This window comes from Oncorhynchus mykiss, chromosome Y, assembly GCF_013265735.2.
Source record: "Oncorhynchus mykiss isolate Arlee chromosome Y, USDA_OmykA_1.1, whole genome shotgun sequence".
Classification (NCBI taxonomy): Eukaryota; Metazoa; Chordata; class Actinopteri; order Salmoniformes; family Salmonidae; genus Oncorhynchus; species Oncorhynchus mykiss.
In genome coordinates, this window is record NC_048593.1 from 43,924,955 (window position 1) to 43,947,122 (window position 22,168).

The following is a 22,168-nucleotide window of genomic DNA, read 5'->3' on the forward strand; positions in this document are numbered from 1 at the left end:
GGGTAGTTGTCATGGAACCACTCTCTCTCTCTCTGGGGTAGTTGTCATGGAACCACTCTCTCTCTGTCTGGGGTAGTTGTCATGGAACCACTCTGTCTCTCTCTCTCTCTGGGGTAGTTGTCATGGAACCACTCTGTCTCTCTCTCTCTCTGGGGTAGTTGTCATGGAACCACTCTGTCTCTCTCTCTCTCTGGGGTAGTTGTCATGGAACCACTCTCTCTCTCTCTGGGGTAGTTGTCATGGAACAACTCTGTCTCTCTCTCTCTCTGGGGTAGTTGTCATGGAACCACTCTGTCTCTCTCTCTCTGGGGTAGTTGTCATGGAACCACTCTGTCTCTCTCTGGGGTAGTTGTCATGGAACCACTCTGTCTCTCTCTCTCTGGGGTAGTTGTCATTAAACCACTCTGTCTCTCTCTCTCTGGGGTAGTTGTCATGGAACCACTGTCTCTGTCTCTCTGGGGTAGTTGTCATGGAACCACTCTGTCTCTGTCTCTCTGGGGTAGTTGTCATGGAACCATTCTGTCTCTGTCTCTCTGGGGTAGTTGTCATGGAACCACTCTGTCTCTCTCTCTCTGGGGTAGTTGTCATGGAACCACTCTGTCTCTCTCTCTCTCTGGGGTAGTTGTCATGGAACCACTCTCTCTCTCTCTGGGGTAGTTGTCATGGAACCACTCTCTCTCTCTCTGGGGTAGTTGTCATGGAACCACTCTGTCTCTCTCTCTCTCTGGGGTAGTTGTCATGGAACCACTCTGTCTCTCTCTCTCTGGGGTAGTTGTCATGGAACCACTCTCTCTCTCTCTGGGGTAGTTGTCATGGAACCACTCTGTCTCTCTCTCTCTCTCTGGGGTAGTTGTCATGGAACCACTCTGTCTCTCTCTCTCTCTGGGGTAGTTGTCATGGAACCACTCTCTCTCTCTCTGGGGTAGTTGTCATGGAACCACTCTGTCTCTCTCTCTCTCTGGGGTAGTTGTCATGGAACCACTCTGTCTCTCTCTCTCTGGGGTAGTTGTCATGGAACCACTCTGTCTCTCTCTGGGGTAGTTGTCATGGAACCACTCTGTCTCTCTCTCTCTCTGGGGTAGTTGTCATGGAACCACTCTGTCTCTCTCTGGGGTAGTTGTCATGGAACCACTCTGTCTCTCTCTGGGGTAGTTGTCATGGAACCACTCTGTCTCTCTCTCTCTCTGGGGTAGTTGTCATGGAACCACTCTGTCTCTCTCTCTCTGGGGTAGTTGTCATGGAACCACTCTGTCTCTCTCTCTCTGGGGTAGTTGTCATGGAACCACTCTGTCTCTCTCTCTCTGGGGTAGTTGTCATTAAACCACTCTGTCTCTCTCTCTCTGGGGTAGTTGTCATGGAACCACTGTCTCTGTCTCTCTGGGGTAGTTGTCATGGAACCACTCTGTCTCTGTCTCTCTGGGGTAGTTGTCATGGAACCATTCTGTCTCTGTCTCTCTGGGGTAGTTGTCATGGAACCACTCTGTCTCTCTCTCTCTGGGGTAGTTGTCATGGAACCACTCTGTCTCTCTCTCTCTCTGGGGTAGTTGTCATGGAACCACTCTCTCTCTCTCTGGGGTAGTTGTCATGGAACCACTCTCTCTCTCTCTGGGGTAGTTGTCATGGAACCACTCTGTCTCTCTCTCTCTCTGGGGTAGTTGTCATGGAACCACTCTGTCTCTCTCTCTCTGGGGTAGTTGTCATGGAACCACTCTCTCTCTCTCTGGGGTAGTTGTCATGGAACCACTCTGTCTCTCTCTCTCTCTCTGGGGTAGTTGTCATGGAACCACTCTGTCTCTCTCTCTCTCTGGGGTAGTTGTCATGGAACCACTCTCTCTCTCTCTGGGGTAGTTGTCATGGAACCACTCTGTCTCTCTCTCTCTCTGGGGTAGTTGTCATGGAACCACTCTGTCTCTCTCTCTCTGGGGTAGTTGTCATGGAACCACTCTGTCTCTCTCTGGGGTAGTTGTCATGGAACCACTCTGTCTCTCTCTCTCTCTGGGGTAGTTGTCATGGAACCACTCTGTCTCTCTCTGGGGTAGTTGTCATGGAACCACTCTGTCTCTCTCTGGGGTAGTTGTCATGGAACCACTCTGTCTCTCTCTCTCTCTGGGGTAGTTGTCATGGAACCACTCTGTCTCTCTCTCTCTGGGGTAGTTGTCATGGAACCACTCTGTCTCTCTCTCTCTGGGGTAGTTGTCATGGAACCACTGTCTCTGTCTCTCTGGGGTAGTTGTCATGGAACCACTCTGTCTCTGTCTCTCTGGGGTAGTTGTCATGGAACCACTCTGTCTCTGTCTCTCTGGGGTAGTTGTCATGGAACCACTGTCTCTCTCTCTCTGGGGTAGTTGTCATGGACCTACTCTGTCTCTCTCTCTCTGGGGTAGTTGTCATGGAACCACTCTCTCTCTCTCTCTCTCTCTGGGGTAGTTGTCATGGAACCACTCTCTCTCTCTCTGGGGTAGTTGTCATGGAACCACTCTCTCTCTCTCTCTCTGGGGTAGTTGTCATGGAACCACTCTGTCTCTGTCTCTCTCTCTGGGGTAGTTGTCATGGATACACTGTCTCTGTCTCTCTCTCTGGGGTAGTTGTCATGGAACCACTCTCTCTCTCTCTCTCTCTGGGGTAGTTGTCATGGAACCACTCTGTCTCTGTATCTCTCTCTGGGGTAGTTGTCATGGAACCACTCTGTCTCTCTATGGGGTAGTTTTCATGGAACCACTCTGTCTCTCTCTCTCTCTGGGGTAGTTGTCATGGAACCACTCTGTCTCTGTCTCTCTCTGGGGTAGTTGTCATGGAACCACTCTGTCTCTGTCTCTCTCTGGGGTAGTTGTCATGGAACCACTCTGTCTCTGTCTCTCTCTGGGGTAGTTGTCATGGAACCACTCTGTCTCTGTCTCTCTGGGGTAGTTGTCATGGAACCACTCTGTCTCTCTCTCTCTGGGGTAGTTGTCATGGAACCACTGTCTCTCTCTCTCTCTGGGGTAGTTGTCATGGAACCACTCTGTCTCTCTCTCTGGGGTAGTTGTCATGGAACCACTCTGTCTCTGTCTCTCTCTGGGGTAGTTGTCATGGAACCACTCTGTCTCTCTCTCTCTGGGGTAGTTGTCATGGAACCACTCTGTCTCTCTCTCTCTCTCTGGGGTAGTTGTCATGGAACCACTCTGTCTCTGTCTCTCTCTCTGGGGTAGTTGTCATGGAACCACTCTGTCTCTCTCTCTGGGGTAGTTGTCATGGAACCAATCTGTCTCTGTCTCTCTCTCTGGGGTAGTTGTCATGGAACCACTCTGTCTCTCTCTCTGGGGTAGTTGTCATGGAACCACTCTGTCTCTCTCTCTGGGGTAGTTGTCATAAAACCACTGTCTCTCTCTGGGGTAGTTGTCATGGAACCACTCTGTCTCTCTCTCTGGGGTAGTTGTCATGGAACCACTCTCGCTCTCTCTGGGGTAGTTGTCATGGAACCACTCTCTCTCTGTCTGGGGTAGTTGTCATGGAACCACTCTGTCTCTCTCTCTCTCTGGGGTAGTTGTCATGGAACCACTCTGTCTCTCTCTCTCTCTGGGGTAGTTGTCATGGAACCACTCTGTCTCTCTCTCTCTCTGGGGTAGTTGTCATGGAACCACTCTCTCTCTCTCTGGGGTAGTTGTCATGGAACCACTCTGTCTCTCTCTCTCTCTGGGGTAGTTGTCATGGAACCACTCTGTCTCTCTCTCTCTGGGGTAGTTGTCATGGAACCACTCTGTCTCTCTCTCTCTGGGGTAGTTGTCATGGAACCACTCTGTCTCTCTCTCTCTGGGGTAGTTGTCATGGAACCACTGTCTCTGTCTCTCTGGGGTAGTTGTCATGGAACCACTCTGTCTCTGTCTCTCTGGGGTAGTTGTCATGGAACAATTCTGTCTCTGTCTCTCTGGGGTAGTTGTCATGGAACAATTCTGTCTCTGTCTCTCTGGGGTAGTTGTCATGGAACCACTCTGTCTCTCTCTCTCTCTGGGGTAGTTGTCATGGAACCACTCTCTCTCTCTCTGGGGTAGTTGTCATGGAACCACTCTCTCTCTCTCTGGGGTAGTTGTCATGGAACCACTCTGTCTCTCTCTCTCTCTGGGGTAGTTGTCATGGAACCACTCTGTCTCTCTCTCTCTGGGGTAGTTGTCATGGAACCACTCTCTCTCTCTCTGGGGTAGTTGTCATGGAACCACTCTGTCTCTCTCTCTCTCTCTCTGGGGTAGTTGTCATGGAACCACTCTGTCTCTCTCTGGGGTAGTTGTCATGGAACCACTCTGTCTCTCTCTGGGGTAGTTGTCATGGAACCACTCTGTCTCTCTCTGGGGTAGTTGTCATGGAACCACTCTGTCTCTCTCTCTCTGGGGTAGTTGTCATGGAACCACTGTCTCTGTCTCTCTGGGGTAGTTGTCATGGAACCACTCTGTCTCTGTCTCTCTGGGGTAGTTGTCATGGAACCATTCTGTCTCTGTCTCTCTGGGGTAGTTGTCATGGAACCACTCTGTCTCTCTCTCTCTGGGGTAGTTGTCATGGAACCACTCTGTCTCTCTCTCTCTGGGGTAGTTGTCATGGAACCACTCTCTCTCTCTCTGGGGTAGTTGTCATGGAACCACTCTGTCTCTCTCTCTCTCTCTCTGGGGTAGTTGTCATGGAACCACTCTGTCTCTCTCTCTCTGGGGTAGTTGTCATGGAACAACTCTGTCTCTCTCTCTCTGGGGTAGTTGTCATGGAACCACTGTCTCTGTCTCTCTGGGGTAGTTGTCATGGAACCATTCTGTCTCTGTCTCTCTGGGGTAGTTGTCATGGAACCACTCTGTCTCTCTCTCTCTGGGGTAGTTGTCATGGACCTACTCTCTCTCTCTCTCTCTGGGGTAGTTGTCATGGAACCACTCTGTCTCTCTCTCTCTCTGGGGTAGTTGTCATGGAACCACTCTCTCTCTCTCTGGGGTAGTTGTCATGGAACCACTCTCTCTCTCTCTGGGGTAGTTGTCATGGAACCACTCTGTCTCTCTCTCTCTCTGGGGTAGTTGTCATGGAACCACTCTGTCTCTCTCTGTCTCTGGGGTAGTTGTCATGGAACCACTCTGTCTCTCTCTCTCTCTGGGGTAGTTGTCATGGAACCACTCTGTCTCTCTCTCTCTCTGGGGTAGTTGTCATGGAACCACTCTGTCTCGCTCTCTCTCTGGGGTAGTTGTCATGGAACCACTCTGTCTCTCTCTCTCTCTGGGGTAGTTGTCATGGAACCACTCTGTCTCTCTCTGGGGTAGTTGTCATGGAACCACTCTGTCTCTCTCTCTCTGGGGTAGTTGTCATGGAACCACTCTGTCTCTGTCTCTCTGGGGTAGTTGTCATGGAACCACTCTGTCTCTGTCTCTCTAGGGTAGTTGTCATGGAACCACTCTGTCTCTCTCTCTCTGGGGTAGTTGTCATGGACCTACTCTGTCTCTCTCTCTCTGGGGTAGTTGTCATGGAACAACTCTGTCTCTCTCTCTCTCTGGGGTAGTTGTCATGGAACCACTCTGTCTGTCTCTCTGGGGTAGTTGTCATGGAACCACTCTGTCACTCTGTCTCTCTCTGGGGTAGTTGTCATGGAACCACTCTGTCTCTCTCTCTCTGGGGTAGTTGTCATGGACCTACTCTGTCTCTCTGGGGTAGTTGTCATGGAACAACTCTGTCTCTCTCTCTCTGGGGCAGTTGTCATGGAACCACTCTGTCTCTCTCTCTCTGGGGTAGTTGTCATGGAACCACTCTGTCTGTCTCTCTGGGGTAGTTGTCATGGAAACACTATGTCTCTCTCTCTCTGGGGTAGTTGTCATGGAACCACTCTGTCTCTCTCTGGGGTAGTTGTCATGGAACCACTCTGTCTCTCTCTCTGGGGTAGTTGTCATGGAACCACTCTGTCTCTGTCTCTCTCTGGGGTAGTTGTCATGGAACCACTCTGTCTCTCTCTCTCTGGGGTAGTTGTCATGGAACCACTCTGTCTCTCTCTCTGGGGTAGTTGTCATGGAACCACTCTGTCTCTCTCTCTCTGGGGTAGTTGTCATGGAACCACTCTGTCTCTCTCTCTCTCTCTCTGGGGTAGTTGTCATGGAACCACTCTGTCTCTCTCTCTCTCTCTCTCTCTCTGGGGTAGTTGTCACTCTGTATCTCTCTCTCTCTCTCGCTGGGGTAGTTGTCATGGAACCACTCTGTCTCTCTGGGGTAGTTGTCATGGAACCACTCTGTCTCTCTCTCTCTCTGGGGTAGTTGTCATGGAACCACTCTGTCTCTCTGGGGTGGTTGTCATGGAACCACTCTGTCTCTCTCTCTTGGGTAGTTGTCATGGAACCACTCTGTCTCTCTCTGGGGTAGTTGTCATGGAACCACTCTGTCTCTCTCTCTCTCTGGGGTAGTTGTCATGGAACCACTCTGTCTCTCTCTCTCTCTGGGGTAGTTGTCATGGAACCACTCTGTCTCTCTCTCTCTCTGGGGTAGTTGTCATGGAACCACTGTCTCTCTCTCTCTCTCTCTGGGGTAGTTGTCACTCTGTCTCTCTCTCTCTCTCTCGCTGGGGTAGTTGTCATGGAACCACTCTATCTCTCTGGGGTAGTTGTCATGGAACCACTCTGTCTCTCTCTCTCTGGGGTAGTTGTCATGGAACCACTCTGTCTCTCTGGGGTAGTTGTCATGGAACCACTCTGTCTCTCTCTCTCTCTCTCTGGGGTAGTTGTCATGGAACCACTGTCTCTCTCTGGGGTAGTTGTCATGGAACCACTCTCTCTCGCTGGGGTAGTTGCCAGCATTCCCATTGAATGTAATACTGAGCTAGGAGACAGACTCTAGATGTTCTAAAATAATTATTTTGATATCATTCTTCCAGTGACCTAAAACAGACCTTTCTGCTCCAAACCGTTGTTGATTCGGTATATAACCAGCCTTGTCCGGGCACAGAGGACAGACTACAGGGTAGAAGCCTTGGCCCCAATCAATCTCCTTAATGCATGGTGCCAAGCAGAGAGACATCATCAGGTTTCACTTTCAGTCTTTGGTATCTCAGGCTTTAAGGTTACAGAATTGGCATTGTTGAATTACCAACAGACAAAACAAAAACAAAAAAGGTTAGCGAGAAGAAGAAGAAGTAGAAGAAGAAGAAGTAGAAGAAGAAGAAGAAGAAGTAGAAGTAGAAGAAGAAGTAGAAGAAGTAGAAGTAGAAGAAGAAGTAGAAGAAGTAGAAGTAGAAGAAGTAGTTGAAGTAGAAGAAGAAGTAGAAGAAGAAGAAGAAGTAGAAGTAGAAGAAGTAGAAGTAGAAGTAGAAGAAGTAGAAGAAGAAGAAGAAGAAGTAGAAGAAGTAGAAGAAGAAGTAGAAGAAGAAGTAGTTGAAGAAGTAGAAGAAGTAGAAGAAGAAGTAGAAGTAGAAGAAGAAGAAGTAGAAGAAGAAGTAGTAGAAGAAGAAGTAGTAGAAGAAGAAGTAGTAGAAGAAGAAGTAGAAGAAGAAGAAGTAGTTGAAGAAGTAGAAGAAGTAGAAGAAGAAGTAGTTGAAGAAGTAGAAGAAGTAGTAGAAGAAGTAGAAGTAGAAGAAGTAGAAGAAGTAGAAGAAGTAGAAGAAGAAGTAGTAGAAGAAGAAGTAGAAGAAGACGAAGTAGTTGAAGAAGTAGAAGAAGTAGAAGAAGAAGTAGTTGAAGAAGTAGAAGAAGTAGTAGAAGAAGTAGAAGTAGAAGAAGTAGAAGAAGTAGAAGAAGTAGAAGAAGAAGAAGTAGAAGTAGAAGAAATAGAAGAAGAAGAAAAAAAACTGTTCATTTTGTGTCTTTTTAAATAATGAGTATCTCTTACCGTAGACATAGAGCAGGTATTCAGCACTGCTGGTGCCCAGGTGGTTGGAGGCTTCACAGCGGTACGTTCCGTTATCTGTTTTGTTCAAGGTGGTGAAGGTGAGCTCTCTTCCCTCTACAATCATACGCTCCAAATCTGGAAGTTCTCCTCCATCCTTAGTCCACATCACAGGGTCTGGCCTGGCATCGGTAGGGGGGGGGGGGGGGTCAGGAGAGACACACCTCAGACGTGACCTTGTAGGGTTCATACGTTCTTCACGGATGTGTGTGTGTGTGTGTGTGTGTGTGTGTGTGTGTGTGTGTGTGTGTGTGTGTGTTGACTTACGATGGGTTTCCTTTGGATACACACTCCAGCTTCAAGTATTGACCCTCCTGAGGGAACGTCAACGAATTGGTGATCGCCACACGAGGAGCATCTAGAGAGAGAGGGAGGTTAAGAACGTGTGTGTGTGTGTTTGTGTGTGTGTGTGTGTGTGTGTGAGATACTCACAGTGCACCTCCAATACTTCGGTAGTCTGTTGTGGTGTCTGTAACAGGGCGACATGGTCTACTTTACAGGTGTACGCTGCCCCATCATCGTCCCGGTCTACTAGCAGCTGTAGAGAACTGGTCACTGTGAAGGTCTTTCCACTGGCATTCACCTCCTTGGCACCTGGTGGGTTAAAACATCAACATGGTCACAGGTTGGAATCCTGGGCCTCAGGAAACCAACACAAGAGTTTCTCTCTTGGGGTCAAAGGGTGACACTGGTTTTTAAGTCGCGGGTAGAGCTACCTCATCACGAATTAGTGTCGAGTCCGTCATAAACAATCATAATTCGGCGATGCCACTTTATTTTCCGTAAAGCATTGCAGTACTATCTCAAAGGAGACATTCACTGAGGGATTCATATTCAGTTTTCATGCTTCAGACACAGCCAGATCGCAGCCAGACCTGAGGACGTCGGGACCTTCAACACCGGCCCCTAGGGGCAACAGTGAGTACTACTACCATCCAGTAGGCTTGGGTTTAGCTGTGGTGTTGTGGACTTGGATGATGGATGGGTGTAATCCCAAGGTCACGTGTGCAATCTCAGTGTTTAAAAAAAAATGTTAACCCTTACCTTAACCCTTAATTTAAGCCTTAATTTAACCTTTAATTTAACCCTGACCTTAACCCTTACCTTAACCCTTACCTGAACCCTTACCTGAACCCTTACCCTAACCCTTACCTTAACCCTTACCTTAACCTTAACCCTGACCTTAACCCTTACCTGAACTCTTACCTTAACCCTTACCTTAACCCTTACCTGAACCCTTACCTGAACCCTTACCTGAACCCTTACCCTAACCCTTACCCGAACCCTGACCTTAACCCTTACCTTAACCCTTACCGTAACCCTGACCTTAACCCTTCAGAATGAATACCTAAATGTAAAGTTGAACGATTAACATCGAAAATTTGACGTTTGATGTAACTTTGACATTTGACGTTTAGAGAAAAGTGCAAAAACATACAATTCTGAAGTGAGACTGTGAGAGAATGTTGTCAGACAACCAACCACAGACTGAATCTGGCCCAGAGCACTCAGACACAGAAAAACACACAGCATCTCCCTGTTCTCCGTGGTGAAACTCTGAAAACATTCAACTGACAGCTCCCCAAACACACAACACAACACCATGGGATGTGTGTGTGTGTATATGTGAATCAGGGAAGTGTGTGTGTGTGTGTGTGTGTGTGTGTGTGTGTGTGTGTGTGTGTGTGTGTGTGTGTGTGTGTGTGTGTGTGTGTGTGTGTGTGAATCAGGGAAATGGGTGTGATATTGATTTTCTTTCTGTTGTTCCTAAACAGACTATGGTTGAACAGACATGTCCAAAAGTTGTCTTAGAGTCAGACCGAGAACTTGCTATTTTGTTCCCTCTCTCTCCTCTCTCTCCTCTCTCTCACTCTTTCAATCTCTCTCTCTCCTCTCTCTCTCACTCTCTCTCACTCTTTCACTCTTTCAATCTCTCTCTCCTTTCTTTCTCACTCTTTCTCTCTCTCCTTCTCTCTCTCTCTCTCTCTTTCTCACTCTTTCTCTCTCATTCTTTCTATCTCTCTCTCCGTCTCTCTCCCTTTCTCTTTCTCTCTCTCTCTGTCTCTCTTTCTCTTTCTCTGTCTATTTCTCTCTCTCTCTCTCTCTTTCTCCCTTTCTCACTCTGTCTCTCTGTCTCTCTTTCTCCCTGTCTTGCTCTCTCTCTCCCCCCCTCTCTCTCTGTCTCTCTGCAAATCCTCAGTGATGTGTGAATCACACTCGCACTCACACTCACACTCATTCACATTCACATACACATTCACACACATTCAATCACACACACACAAGCACCGCCCCCCCCCCCCCCCCCCTCACAGTTTTAGTAATGAATGTTCTGCCTGAGCAGTGGTACAGATGTAGGATCTTAATTTGATCCCTTCTGTTACAGAAGACGTTTGTAAGTGTATTTGAGCAGTGGTGTAGTTGAAGGTAAACGTAACACAGTTAAATGCATTTAAAAATATGACTTATTTTTGTACCACGACCGGCGATCACAGTTTATCTTCTTGTAGCTGCTGTTTTTAAAAAAATAGTTGGAGTTTTGTCCCACTTAGACAATTCTGTACTAGATTTTTTTCCCCCGTATGAAAAACGTGTCAACCCCTTCAAAAAATGTCCATCAATTATAATTATCATCCCTTTTTCACCTGAATTTTGAGATGAATTTCTTTGGTAATGAAGAGATGGAGTGGAGAAGAGGAGACATGGGGGGGGGGGGGGGGGGGGGTACATGACACCCCACTGACAGGCCATACTGTACACCATATGCATACCCCCTGAGGACAGAGGGATAGGATGGATGGGAGGGAGGGAGGACTGGGGATTAACTCAGAGAAGAAGTGAAAGAGGGATGGGGTCGACTTGAGGAGAGACAGACAGACACAGAGACAGAGACAGACCGACACAGAGACAGACCGACACAGAGACAGAACGACACAGAGACCGACACAGAGACCGACACAGAGACCAACACAGAGACAGAGACACAGAGACAGACACAGAGACAGACACAGACAGACAGACAGACACAGACACAGAGACTGACACAGAGACCAACACAGAGACAGAGACAGACACAGAGACACAGAGACAGACACAGAGACAGACACAGACAGACAGACAGACACAGAGACAGACCGACACAGAGACACACAGAGACAGAGACACATAGAGAAAGACAGAAACAGTTCAGGTATAATTGCTCAGAGAAAAGAACCCCCCTCCTCACCAAGCCAGCTCCCAGACCAAGCCCAATCCTGTCCTATGTAAATGAAGATTGTGTCTGCATTACCAATGTGACTCTGTTCCCTATATAGAGCACTATGATCAGAGTCCTATATCTCTGAATATATTGAGCATGCCCACTACCATAACGCCAGCTGGCTCTGAGAGTTAGGATCTGACTTTGTACAAACCTCCCGCTGGTGTCCTAACTTTTGATTGAATGCTCCCCTCTCTCTCTCTCTCTCTCTCTCTCTCTCTCTCTCTCGTTTCTCCCTTCTCTCCTTCAGCCAATTGTATCCTCTCTCCTCTGTCCAGTCATTGCTAACGCAGCAGAGCTGTCAATTACCTGGTCTCCAGGGGGAGGAGGGCTCTGAGCTGAAACAGGAAGTGACTGAGCATGCAGAACAGATGATTTAGAGAAGCAAATGAGCAAGAGAGAGGAGGAAGGGGGGAGGAGAGAGGGAGGTGGGGGAAGGAGGGAGGAGAGGAGAGGGAGGTAGGGGAAGCATGGAGGAGAGAGGGAGGTAGGGGAAGGAGGGAGGAGAGAGGGAGGTAGGGGAAGGAGGGAGGAGAGAGGGAGATAGGGGAAGGAGGGAGGAGTGCGGGAGGTTGGGGAAGCATGGAGGAGAGTGTGAGGAGAGGTGCGGGGAATGGAAGGAGGGATGGAGAACAGGGAGGAGAGGATAGGGAGGAGAGGAAAGAGGAAAGGATAGGGGGAGGAAAGGAGAGGGGATGAGAGGAGAGAGGGAGGTGGGGAAGAGAAGGGAAGGAGGGAGAGAGGAGAGAGGGAGGTAGGGAAGGAGGGAGAGAGGAGAGAGGGAGAGAGGAGAGAGGGCGGTGGGGGGAGAGGGTGGGGGAAGTAAACAATTCATTCAGTATGCACAAATAAATGTAAAAAACGCCATTCTGCCAGTCATTCTGTCAGACAGTTAGTCAGCTATTCAGTCAGTCAGTTAATCAGCCAGTCAGCTAGTCAGCTATTCAGTCAGTCAGTAAATCAGCCAGTCAGCTAGTCAGCCAGTCAGTCAGTCAGTAAATCAGCCAGTCAGCTAGTCAGCTATTCAGTCAGTCAGTAAATCAGCCAGTCAGCTAGTCAGCCAGTCAGTCAGCTAATTAGTCAGCCAGTCAGTCAGCTAGTCATTCACCGAGCCAGTCTGCCAGCCAGTCAGTCAGCTAGTCATTCACTGAGCCAGTCTGCCAGTCATTCAGTCAGCTAGTTATTCACCGAGCCAGTCTGCCAGTCATTCAGTCAGCTAGTCATCTATTCAGTAAGTCAGTCAGCCAGTCAGTCAGCCAGTCAGTCAGTCAGTCAGTCAGCCAGTCAGCTAGCCAGTCAGCCAGTCAGTCAGCTAGCCAGTGTGTGTGTCTGTGTCTGTGTTTATTTGTTTGTGTTTGTATATGCCGTTCACACACTAGCACTTTCTGAAGCTTTTTACCAGCGAGAAAGAGGAGGGAGGAGGAGAGGAGGGGAGGGGAGGGGAGAGGAGGGGAGGCGGAGGGGAGAGGAGGGGAGGCGGAGGGGAGAGGAGAGGAGGGGAGGGGAGGGGAGAGGAGGAGAGGAGGGGCGGGGAGGAGAGGAGGGGCGGGGAGGAGAGGAGGGGCGGGGGGGAGAGGAGGCGGGGCGGGGAGGAGAGGAGGGGCGAGGAGCGGGGAGGGGAGGAGAGGAGGGGAGGGGAGGGGAGGGGGGAGGAGGGGAGAGGAGGAGAGGGGAGGGTGGAGGAGGGGCGAGGAGGGGGGGGGGGGAGGGGCGAGGAGAGGAGGGGAGGGGAGGGGAGAGGAGGGGAGAGGAGAGGAGGGGAGAGGCTAGGAGAGGAGGGGGGGAGAGGAGGAGAGGAGGGGCGGGGCGGGGAGGGGAGAGGAGAGGAGAGGAGAGGAGAGGAGAGGAGAGGAGAGGAGGAAAGATATGCCAAACAAAAACACAAACAATTAAACTGAAATAAGAAAACAACCCTTCTGTCGATCTTCTTTATGTATGAGACCTCACAGCAGGGTGGGTGTGTGGCGTGTGCTTTTCTCCAGACTAAGTTAACTTTTCAACCAACCATGCCAGACTATTGAATCCAAACATACTCAATGTAAATATAGAACTACAGTCAATTTGATCTCTGTAAACAAAAAATAACTTTTCAGATAAATTGCTTTGTTTATTGATTATTGTTTTATTATACAGGTAACCAACATTAGCTGTTTATCTTCCAAAGTATAGAAGTTAGAAATATAATTTTGTCCGCAGAATTAGTTACCAAAAAAGCAGATGTGATTAGTCTGTGATAATGTGGCGGTACCTTCAATGTACAGAGAGGGTTTGACCATTCTAGAGAGGGTTTGACCATGCTAGAGAGGGTTTGACCATTCTAGGGAGGGTTTGACCATTCTAGAGAGGGTTTGACCATTCTAGAGAGGGTTTGACCATGCTAGAGAGGGTTTGACCATGCTAGAGAGTGTTTGACCATTCTAGAGAGGGTTTGATCATGCTAGAGAGGGTTTGACCATTCTAGGGAGGGTTTGACCATGCTAGAGAGGGTTTGACAATTCTAGAGAGGGTTTGACCATGCTAGAGAGGGTTTGACCATGCTAGAGAGGGTTTGACCATGCTAGAGAGGGTTTGACCATTCTAGGGAGGGTTTGACCATGCTAGAGAGGGTTTGACCATTCTAGAGAGGGTTTGACCATGCTAGAGAGGGTTTGACCATTCTAGAGAGGGTTTGACCATTCTAGGGAGGGTTTGACCATTCTAGGGAGGGTTTGACCATTCCAGGGAGGATTTGACCATTCTAGAGAGGGTTTGGCCATTCTAGAGAGGGTTTGACCATTCTAGAGAGGGTTTGACCATTCTAGAGAGGGTTTGACCATTCTAGAGAGGGTTTGACCATTCATTCTAGAGAGGGTTTGACCATTCATTCTAGAGAGGGTTTGACCATTCATTCTAGAGAGGGTTGGACCATTCTAGAGAGGGTTTGACTATTCCAGAGAGGGTTTGACCATTCTAGAGAGGGTTTGACCATTCTAGAGAGGGTTTGACCATTTCAGAGAGGATTTGACCATTCCAGACAGGGTTTGACTATTACAGAGAGGGTTTGACCATTCCAGAGAGGGTTTGACCATTCCAGAGAGGGTTCGACCATTCTAGAGAGGGTTTGACTATTCTAGAGAGGGTTTGACCATTCTAGAGAAGGTTTGACCATTCCAATGAGGGTTTGACCATTCTAGGGAGGGTTTGACCATTCCAGAGAGGATTTGACCATTCTAGAGAGGGTTTGACCATTCCAGAGAGGGCTTGACTATTCTAGAGAGGGTTTGACCATTCCAGAGAGGGTTTGACCATTCCAGAGAGGATTTGACTAGTCTAGAGAGGGTTTGACCATTCTAGAGAGGGCTTGACCATTCATTCTAGACAGGGTTTGACCATTCCAGAGAGGGTTTGACCATTCTAGGGAGGGTTTGACCATTCCAGGGAGGATTTGACCATTACAGAGAGGGTTTGACCATTCTAGAGAGGGTTTGACCATTCCAGAGAGGATTTGACTATTCTAGAGAGGGTTTGACCATTCTAGAGAGGGTTTGACCATTCCAGAGAGGATTTGACTATTCTAGAGAGGGTTTGACCATTCTAGAGAGGGTTTGACCATTCCAGAGAGGATTTGACTATTCTAGAGAGGGTTTGACCATTCTAGAGAGGGTTTGACCATTCCAGAGAGGATTTGTCTATTCTAGAGAGGGTTTGACCATTCTAGAGAGGGTTTGACTATTCTAGAGAGGGTTTGACCATTCTAGAGAGAGTTTGACCATTCTAGAGAGGGCTTGACCATTCATTCTAGACAGGGTTTGACCATTCCAGAGAGGGTTTGACCATTCTAGGGAGGGTTTGACCATTCCAGGGAGGATTTGACCATTCTAGAGAGGGTTTGACCATTCTAGAGAGGGTTCGACCATTCCAGAGAGGATTTGACTATTCTAGAGAGGGTTTGACCATTCTAGAGAGGGTTTGACCATTCCAGAGAGGATTTGACTATTCTAGAGAGGGTTTGACCATTCTAGAGAGGGTTTGACCATTCCAGAGAGGATTTGACTATTCTAGAGAGGGTTTTACCATTCTAGAGAGGGTTTGACCATTCCAGAGAGGATTTGTCTATTCTAGAGAGGGTTTGACCATTCTAGAGAGGGTTTGACTATTCTAGAGAGGGTTTGACCATTCTAGAGAGAGTTTGACCATTCTAGAGAGGGCTTGACCATTCATTCTAGACAGGGTTTGACCATTCATTCTAGAGAGGGTTTGACCATTCTAGAGAGGGTTTGACCATTCCAGAGAGGGTTTGACCATTCTAGAGAGGGTTTGACCATTCTAGAGAGGGTTTGACCATTCAGAAAAGACAGCTGATAGATGCTATTACACACATACACACACTGATGATTCAGCTTCTGTGAGCCGGTCATCCCTCATAGTTTGATTTCTTCTTTTATTACACAGAGTCCGTCCCAAATGGCAGATTATTCTCAAAATATTCCCTATATAGTATACTATATAGTATACTACCAGACACTCCAAACATCCATCACACCCTCTGACACAAGCTGGCTGGAATAGTCCCGTTTTCACTGGTGATGATAAACATCCGCTATAACCTCTCCTCTCCCGCATCCTCTCCTCTTCTCTCCTCTTCTCCTCCTGTCCCCCCCTCTCCTCTCCTCCTCCTGTCCTCTCCTCTCCTCTCCTCCTCCTGTCCTGTCCTCTCCTCTCCTCTTCTCCTCCTGTCCCCCCTCACCTCTTCTCCTCCTGTCCCCCCTCTCCTCTCCTACTCCTGTCCTGTCCTGTCCTCTCCTCTCCTCCTGTCCTCTCCTCTCTTCCCGTCCTCTCCTCTCCTCTTCTCTTCCCCCCGTCTCCTCTCCTCTCCTCCTCCTGTCCCCTCCCGGCCTCTCCTCACCTCTCCTCTCCTCTCCTCTCCTCTCTTCTCCTCTCCTCTCCTATCCTCTCCTCTCCTCCCGTCCTCTCCTATCCTCAGGCTGTGCCAGCAGCTACCAGACATCCTAATTAGTTCTGGTTGTTATATACTATAGTATAAACTGGTATTTCCTTTACAGGAATGAGTCAAGTTCAGGGTTGTACAGTACATGTCCTTCCTGTTTGTCAGTTGCTGTCATTTCTAGACTGTTCTAGAGGGAAAACACAGCACAAAAATTTGTCCAAATGCTTTTTCATTTTCGGAATAAAATGTCACTACGAAAGCTGGTCACCAGCGAAAACAAAAAACAGGCTGGTCAGACCAGCTTCAGAAGCAAGCCAGCAGTGGTATGCAGGGTGGTATGCTGCAATTTTAAGCTAAACTATTCCACGATGACTGGATGTGCATCGGCAATATTCAACCAAGACTTTGGAACGTTTTAAATGCCCATTCTTGCCTTAGCATTTCCAAGTCGATAACATCATCTTTCCTAATGCCTTCCTCCACACAACAACCAGCAGTTTGAGAGCTGCGTGTTTTCTCTCTGCCTAACAGATTATGTGTGCAGCTCACGTGTAGTAAATAGTCAACATAAAGAACAAACAGCTTTGGGGATCCACAGACCTTCCTCTGTATGTGGAGCCCTGACCCACACAGACCTTCCTCTGTATGTGGAGCCCTGACCCACACAGACCTTCCCCTGTATGTGGAGCCCTGACCAACACAGACCTTCCTCTGTATGTGGAGCCCTGACCCACACAGACCTTCCTCTGTATGTGGAGCCCTGACCCACACAGACCTTCCTCTGTATGTGGAGCCCTGACCCACACAGACCTTCCCCTGTATGTGGAGCTCTGACCAACACAGACCTTCCTCTGTATGTGGAGCCCTGACCCACACAGACCTTCCCCTGTATGTGGAGCCCTGACCAACACAGACCTTCCTCTGTATGTGGAGCACTGACCCACACAGACCTTCCTCTGTATGTGGAGCCCTGACCCACACAGAACTTCCTCTGTATGTGGAGCCCTGACCCACACAGACCTTCCTCTGTATGTGGAGCCCTGACCCACACAGACCTTCCCCTGTATGTGGAGCCCTGACCAACACAGACCTTCCTCTGTATGTGGAGCCCTGACCCACACAGACCTTCCTCTGTATGTGGAGCCCTGACCCACACAGACCTTCCTCTGTATGTGGAGCCCTGACCCACACAGACCTTCCCCTGTATGTGGAGCCCTGACCCACACAGACCTTCCTCTGTATGTGGAGCCCTGACCCACACAGACCTTCCTCTGTATGTGGAGCCCTGACCCACACAGACATTCCTCTGTATGTGGAGCCCTGGCCCACACGGACCTTCCCTGTATGTGGAGCCCTGACCCACACATACTTTCCTCTGTATGTGGAGCCCTGACCCACACAGACCTTCCTCTGTATGTGGAGCCCTGACCCACACAGACCTTCCTCTGTATGTGGAGCCCTGACCCACACAGACCTTCCTCTGTATGTGGAGCCCTGACCCACACAGACCTTCCTCTGTATGTGGAGCCCTGACCCACACAGACCTTGCTCTGTATGTGGAGCCCTGACCCACACAGACCTTCCCCTGTATGTGGAGCCCTGACCAACACAGACCTTCCTCTGTATGTGGAGCACTGACCCACATAGACCTTCCTCTGTATGTGGAGCCCTGACCCACACAGACCTTCCTCTGTATGTGGAGCCCTGACCCACACAGACCTTCCCCTGTATGTGGAGCCCTGACCCACACAGACCTTCCTCTGTATGTGGAGCCCTGACCCACACAGACCTTCCCCTGTATGTGGAGCCCTGACCCACACAGACCTTCCTCTGTATGTGGAGCCCTGACCCACACAGACCTTCCCCTGTATGTGGAGCTCTGACCAACACAGACCTTCCTCTGTATGTGGAGCCCTGACCCACACAGACCTTCCTCTGTATGTGGAGCCCTGACCCACACAGACCTTCCCCTGTATGTGGAGCCCTGACCCACACAGACCTTCCTCTGTATGTGGAGCCCTGACCCACACAGACCTTCCCCTGTATGTGGAGCCCTGACCCACACAGACCTTCCTCTGTATGTGGAGCCCTGACCCACACAGACCTTCCCCTGTATGTGGAGCTCTGACCAACACAGACCTTCCTCTGTATGTGGAGCCCTGACCCACACAGACCTTCCTCTGTATGTGGAGCCCTGACCCACACAGACCTTCCCCTGTATGTGGAGCCCTGACCCACACAGACCTTCCTCTGTATGTGGAGCCCTGACCCACACAGACCTTCCTCTGTATGTGGAGCCCTGACCCACACAGACCTTCCCCTGTATGTGGAGCCCTGACCCACACAGACCTTCCCCTGTATGTGGAGCCCTGACCCACACAGACCTTCCTCTGTATGTGGAGCCCTGACCCACACAGACCTTCCCCTGTATGTGGAGCCCTGACCCACACAGACCTTCCTCTGTATGTGGAGCCCTGACCCACACAGACCTTCCCCTGTATGTGGAGCTCTGACCAACACAGACCTTCCTCTGTATGTGGAGCCCTGACCCACACAGACCTTCCTCTGTATGTGGAGCCCTGACCCACACAGACCTTCCCCTGTATGTGGAGCCCTGACCCACACAGACCTTCCTCTGTATGTGGAGCCCTGACCCACACAGACCTTCCCCTGTATGTGGAGCCCTGACCCACACAGACCTTCCTCTGTATGTGGAGCCCTGACCCACACAGACCTTCCCCTGTATGTGGAGCTCTGACCAACACAGACCTTCCTCTGTATGTGGAGCCCTGACCCACACAGACCTTCCTCTGTATGTGGAGCCCTGACCCACACAGACCTTCCCCTGTATGTGGAGCCCTGACCCACACAGACCTTCCTCTGTATGTGGAGCCCTGACCCACACAGACCTTCCTCTGTATGTGGAGCCCTGACCCACACAGACCTTCCTCTGTATGTGGAGCCCTGACCCACACAGACCTTGCTCTGTATGTGGAGCCCTGACCCACACAGACCTTCCCCTGTATGTGGAGCCCTGACCCACACAGACCTTCCTCTGTATGTGGAGCCCTGACCCACACAGACCTTCCTCTGTATGTGGAGCCCTGACCCACACAGACCTTCCTCTGTATGTGGAGCCCTGACCCACACAGACCTTCCTCTGTATGTGGAGCCCTGACCCACACAGACCTTCCCGTGCCGTTGTTGCCTCTTCAGAAAGTTGGTTCAGTTTTTTTTTGGTAATTTACTGTTTGAATAAATCATGATGATTTAAAAAAATAAAAAATATAAAAAAAGATGAAAGAAGCAAAACACTAACGTGACCGGGCACATCTGTTTCACCCTTGCGACCAATTAAAAACGTTTAAAAAAATTTTTTTTAAAAAGTTTGCAAATGTGTGTGTGATTTGTTTGCGTATGTATTTATTGAGGTTGTCTCAGTCTGCACAGCGTGAGAGGAATGTTGAGCTGATGACATCACATCTCCAAACCCATCGATCAAGGTGACTCATCCTGCCATTAAATACACACACACACACACACACACACACACACACACACACACACACACACACACACACACACACACACACACACACACACACACACCTTTCCTGCACTCTAAAAAAAAAATGCTGGGGTTAACAGGAACCCAATTTGGGTAAATATTGGCCAGAACACAGGTTTATTTTGACCCACCAGTTTGGGTTTCTTAAACAATCCTACATGTTGTATTGTTGGGGTTACCCAAACACACGGCTCATTTAACCATCGGTTGGGGTTTTATTCACTTTCATGCTGGGTTGACCTACACGCTTCCTAATAAGGGTACAATTAGGGTACACTATTGTTGTTTCTTGTTGCTTTTACGTTTCAAAAAATGATAAAAATACACAATTTACCTTCAATTCGGTACGTACATGTGCAGACACAGATATAACGGTACATTTTTTTTAAGCCAATATTTTGAATATAAAAGGTACAATCATCTCACTTTCAAAAAAGTGGTGCGTTGTGAAGGTACATATCCGTTTCCCAGAGTACAAACGTATTCTTTGTACCCTCAATACTACCCACACAAGGGACAATGATTCATTTCTGCCACTTAAAAGTGTCACATCCTGATCTGTTCCACCTGTCCTTGTGATTGTCTCCACCCCCTCCAGGTGTCGCTGATTTTCCCTGGTGTATTTATCCCTGTGTTTCCTGTCTCTCTGGGCCAGTGTATTTATCCCTGTGTTTCCTGTCTCTCTGGGCCAGTGTATTTATCCCTGTGTTTCCTGTCTCTCTGGGCCAGTGTATTTATCCCTGTGTTTCCTGTCTCTCTGTACCACTGTATTTATCCCTGTGTTTCCTGTCTCTCTGGGCCAGTGTATTTATCCCTGTGTTTCCTGTCTCTCTGTACCACTGTATTTATCCCTGTGTTTCCTGTCTCTCTTTTCCAGTGTATTTATCCCTGTGTTTCCTGTCTCTCTGGGCCAGTGTATTTATCCCTGTGTTTCCTGTCTCTCTTTTCCAGTGTATTTATCCCTGTGTTTCCTGTCTCTCTGGGCCAGTGTATTTATCCCTGTGTTTCCTGTCTCTCTGTGCCAGTGTATTTATCCCTGTGTTTCCTGTCTCTCTGTACCAGTGTATTTATCCCTGTGTTTCCTGTCTCTCTGGGCCAGTGTATTTATCCCTGTGTTTCCTGTCTCTCTGTACCACTGTATTTATCCCTGTGTTTCCTGTCTCTCTTTTCCAGTGTATTTATCCCTGTGTTTCCTGTCTCTCTGGGCCAGTGTATTTATCCCTGTGTTTCCTGTCTCTCTGGGCCAGTGTATTTATCCCTGTGTTTCCTGTCTCTCTGGGCCAGTGTATTTATCCCTGTGTTTCCTGTCTCTCTGGGCCAGTGTATTTATCCCTGTGTTTCCTGTCTCTCTGTACCACTGTATTTATCCCTGTGTTTCCTGTCTCTCTGGGCCAGTGTATTTATCCCTGTGTTTCCTGTCTCTCTGTACCACTGTATTTATCCCTGTGTTTCCTGTCTCTCTTTTCCAGTGTATTTATCCCTGTGTTTCCTGTCTCTCTGGGCCAGTGTATTTATCCCTGTGTTTCCTGTCTCTCTGTACCACTGTATTTATCCCTGTGTTTCCTGTCTCTCTGTACCAGTGTATTTAACCCTGTGTTTCCTGTCTCTCTGTACCAGTGTATTTATCCCTGTGTTTCCTGTCTCTCTGTACCAGTGTATTTAACCCTGTGTTTCCTGTCTCTCTGTACCAGTGTATTTATCCCTGTGTTTCCTGTCTCTCTGTACCAGTGTATTTAACCCTGTGTTTCCTGTCTCTCTGGGCCAGTGTATTTATCCCTGTGTTTCCTGTCTCTCTGGGCCAGTGTATTTATCCCTGTGTTTCCTGTCTCTCTGTACCACTGTATTTATCCCTGTGTTTCCTGACTCTCTGTGCCAGTTGGTCTTGTATGTTTTTCAGCGTGTTTTTTCCATTGTCCTTTTGCTATTCGCCTTCGACTAGTACTCCCGGTTTTGACCCTTGCCTGTTATGGACTCTGTACCCGCCTGCCTGACCATTCTGCCTGCCTTGACCACAAGCCTGTCTGCCACTCTGTACCTCCTGGACTCTGATCTGGTTGTGACCTTTTTGCCTCTCCACCACCATTCTCTTGCCGACCCCTTTTGGATTAATAAACATTGTAAGACTCCAACCATCTGCATCTGGGTCTCGTCTTGTGTCTTGATAAAAAGGAAGTTACAGCTGTGTTGGCACTCTAAAAGGGCATATTTTTTTTAACATAATCCTAATCATTATCATATTTCCCAGCATGCTCTACTGCAGGTTACGTTTGTAGAATTTATTTTAATATCTGTTTTTGCATGTACAGCACATTGACTGATTGATGAATCTCATGCTACACAAAGATAAATAACATACATTTCCCAAACCAATCCAATCAGTTAGATTTTATGCACCCGATATTATATAATGGTTGTACCAGTTTAAATGGTTTAAGTATTCGCCTTACCATCACCCTAACCCTGACAGTCATTCTGAATGTGGGTTGCGGGTGAATAAAATTCCACCTGCTGGGTATCCTAACTCTGGCTAGAGTCCAATGGAAATTACAAA

At 48.7% G+C, this 22,168-nt stretch overlaps 1 protein-coding gene across 6 annotated transcripts in view; it reads right to left on the reverse strand.

Moving 5' to 3' along the window:
* Positions 1-22,168, reverse strand: part of cadm2a (cell adhesion molecule 2a) — a 766,219-nt gene that overhangs the window by 110,326 nt on the left and 633,725 nt on the right. For all 6 annotated transcript variants that reach the window (XM_036967529.1, XM_036967531.1, XM_036967528.1 and 3 more), the window contains 3 exons: positions 8,296-8,457; positions 8,131-8,221; positions 7,807-7,985 (listed from right to left, as the gene is read on the reverse strand). In XM_036967529.1, the coding sequence (XP_036823424.1) occupies positions 7,807-7,985; positions 8,131-8,221; positions 8,296-8,457 (432 nt within the window). The remainder of the gene's footprint in view (positions 1-7,806; positions 7,986-8,130; positions 8,222-8,295; positions 8,458-22,168) is intronic.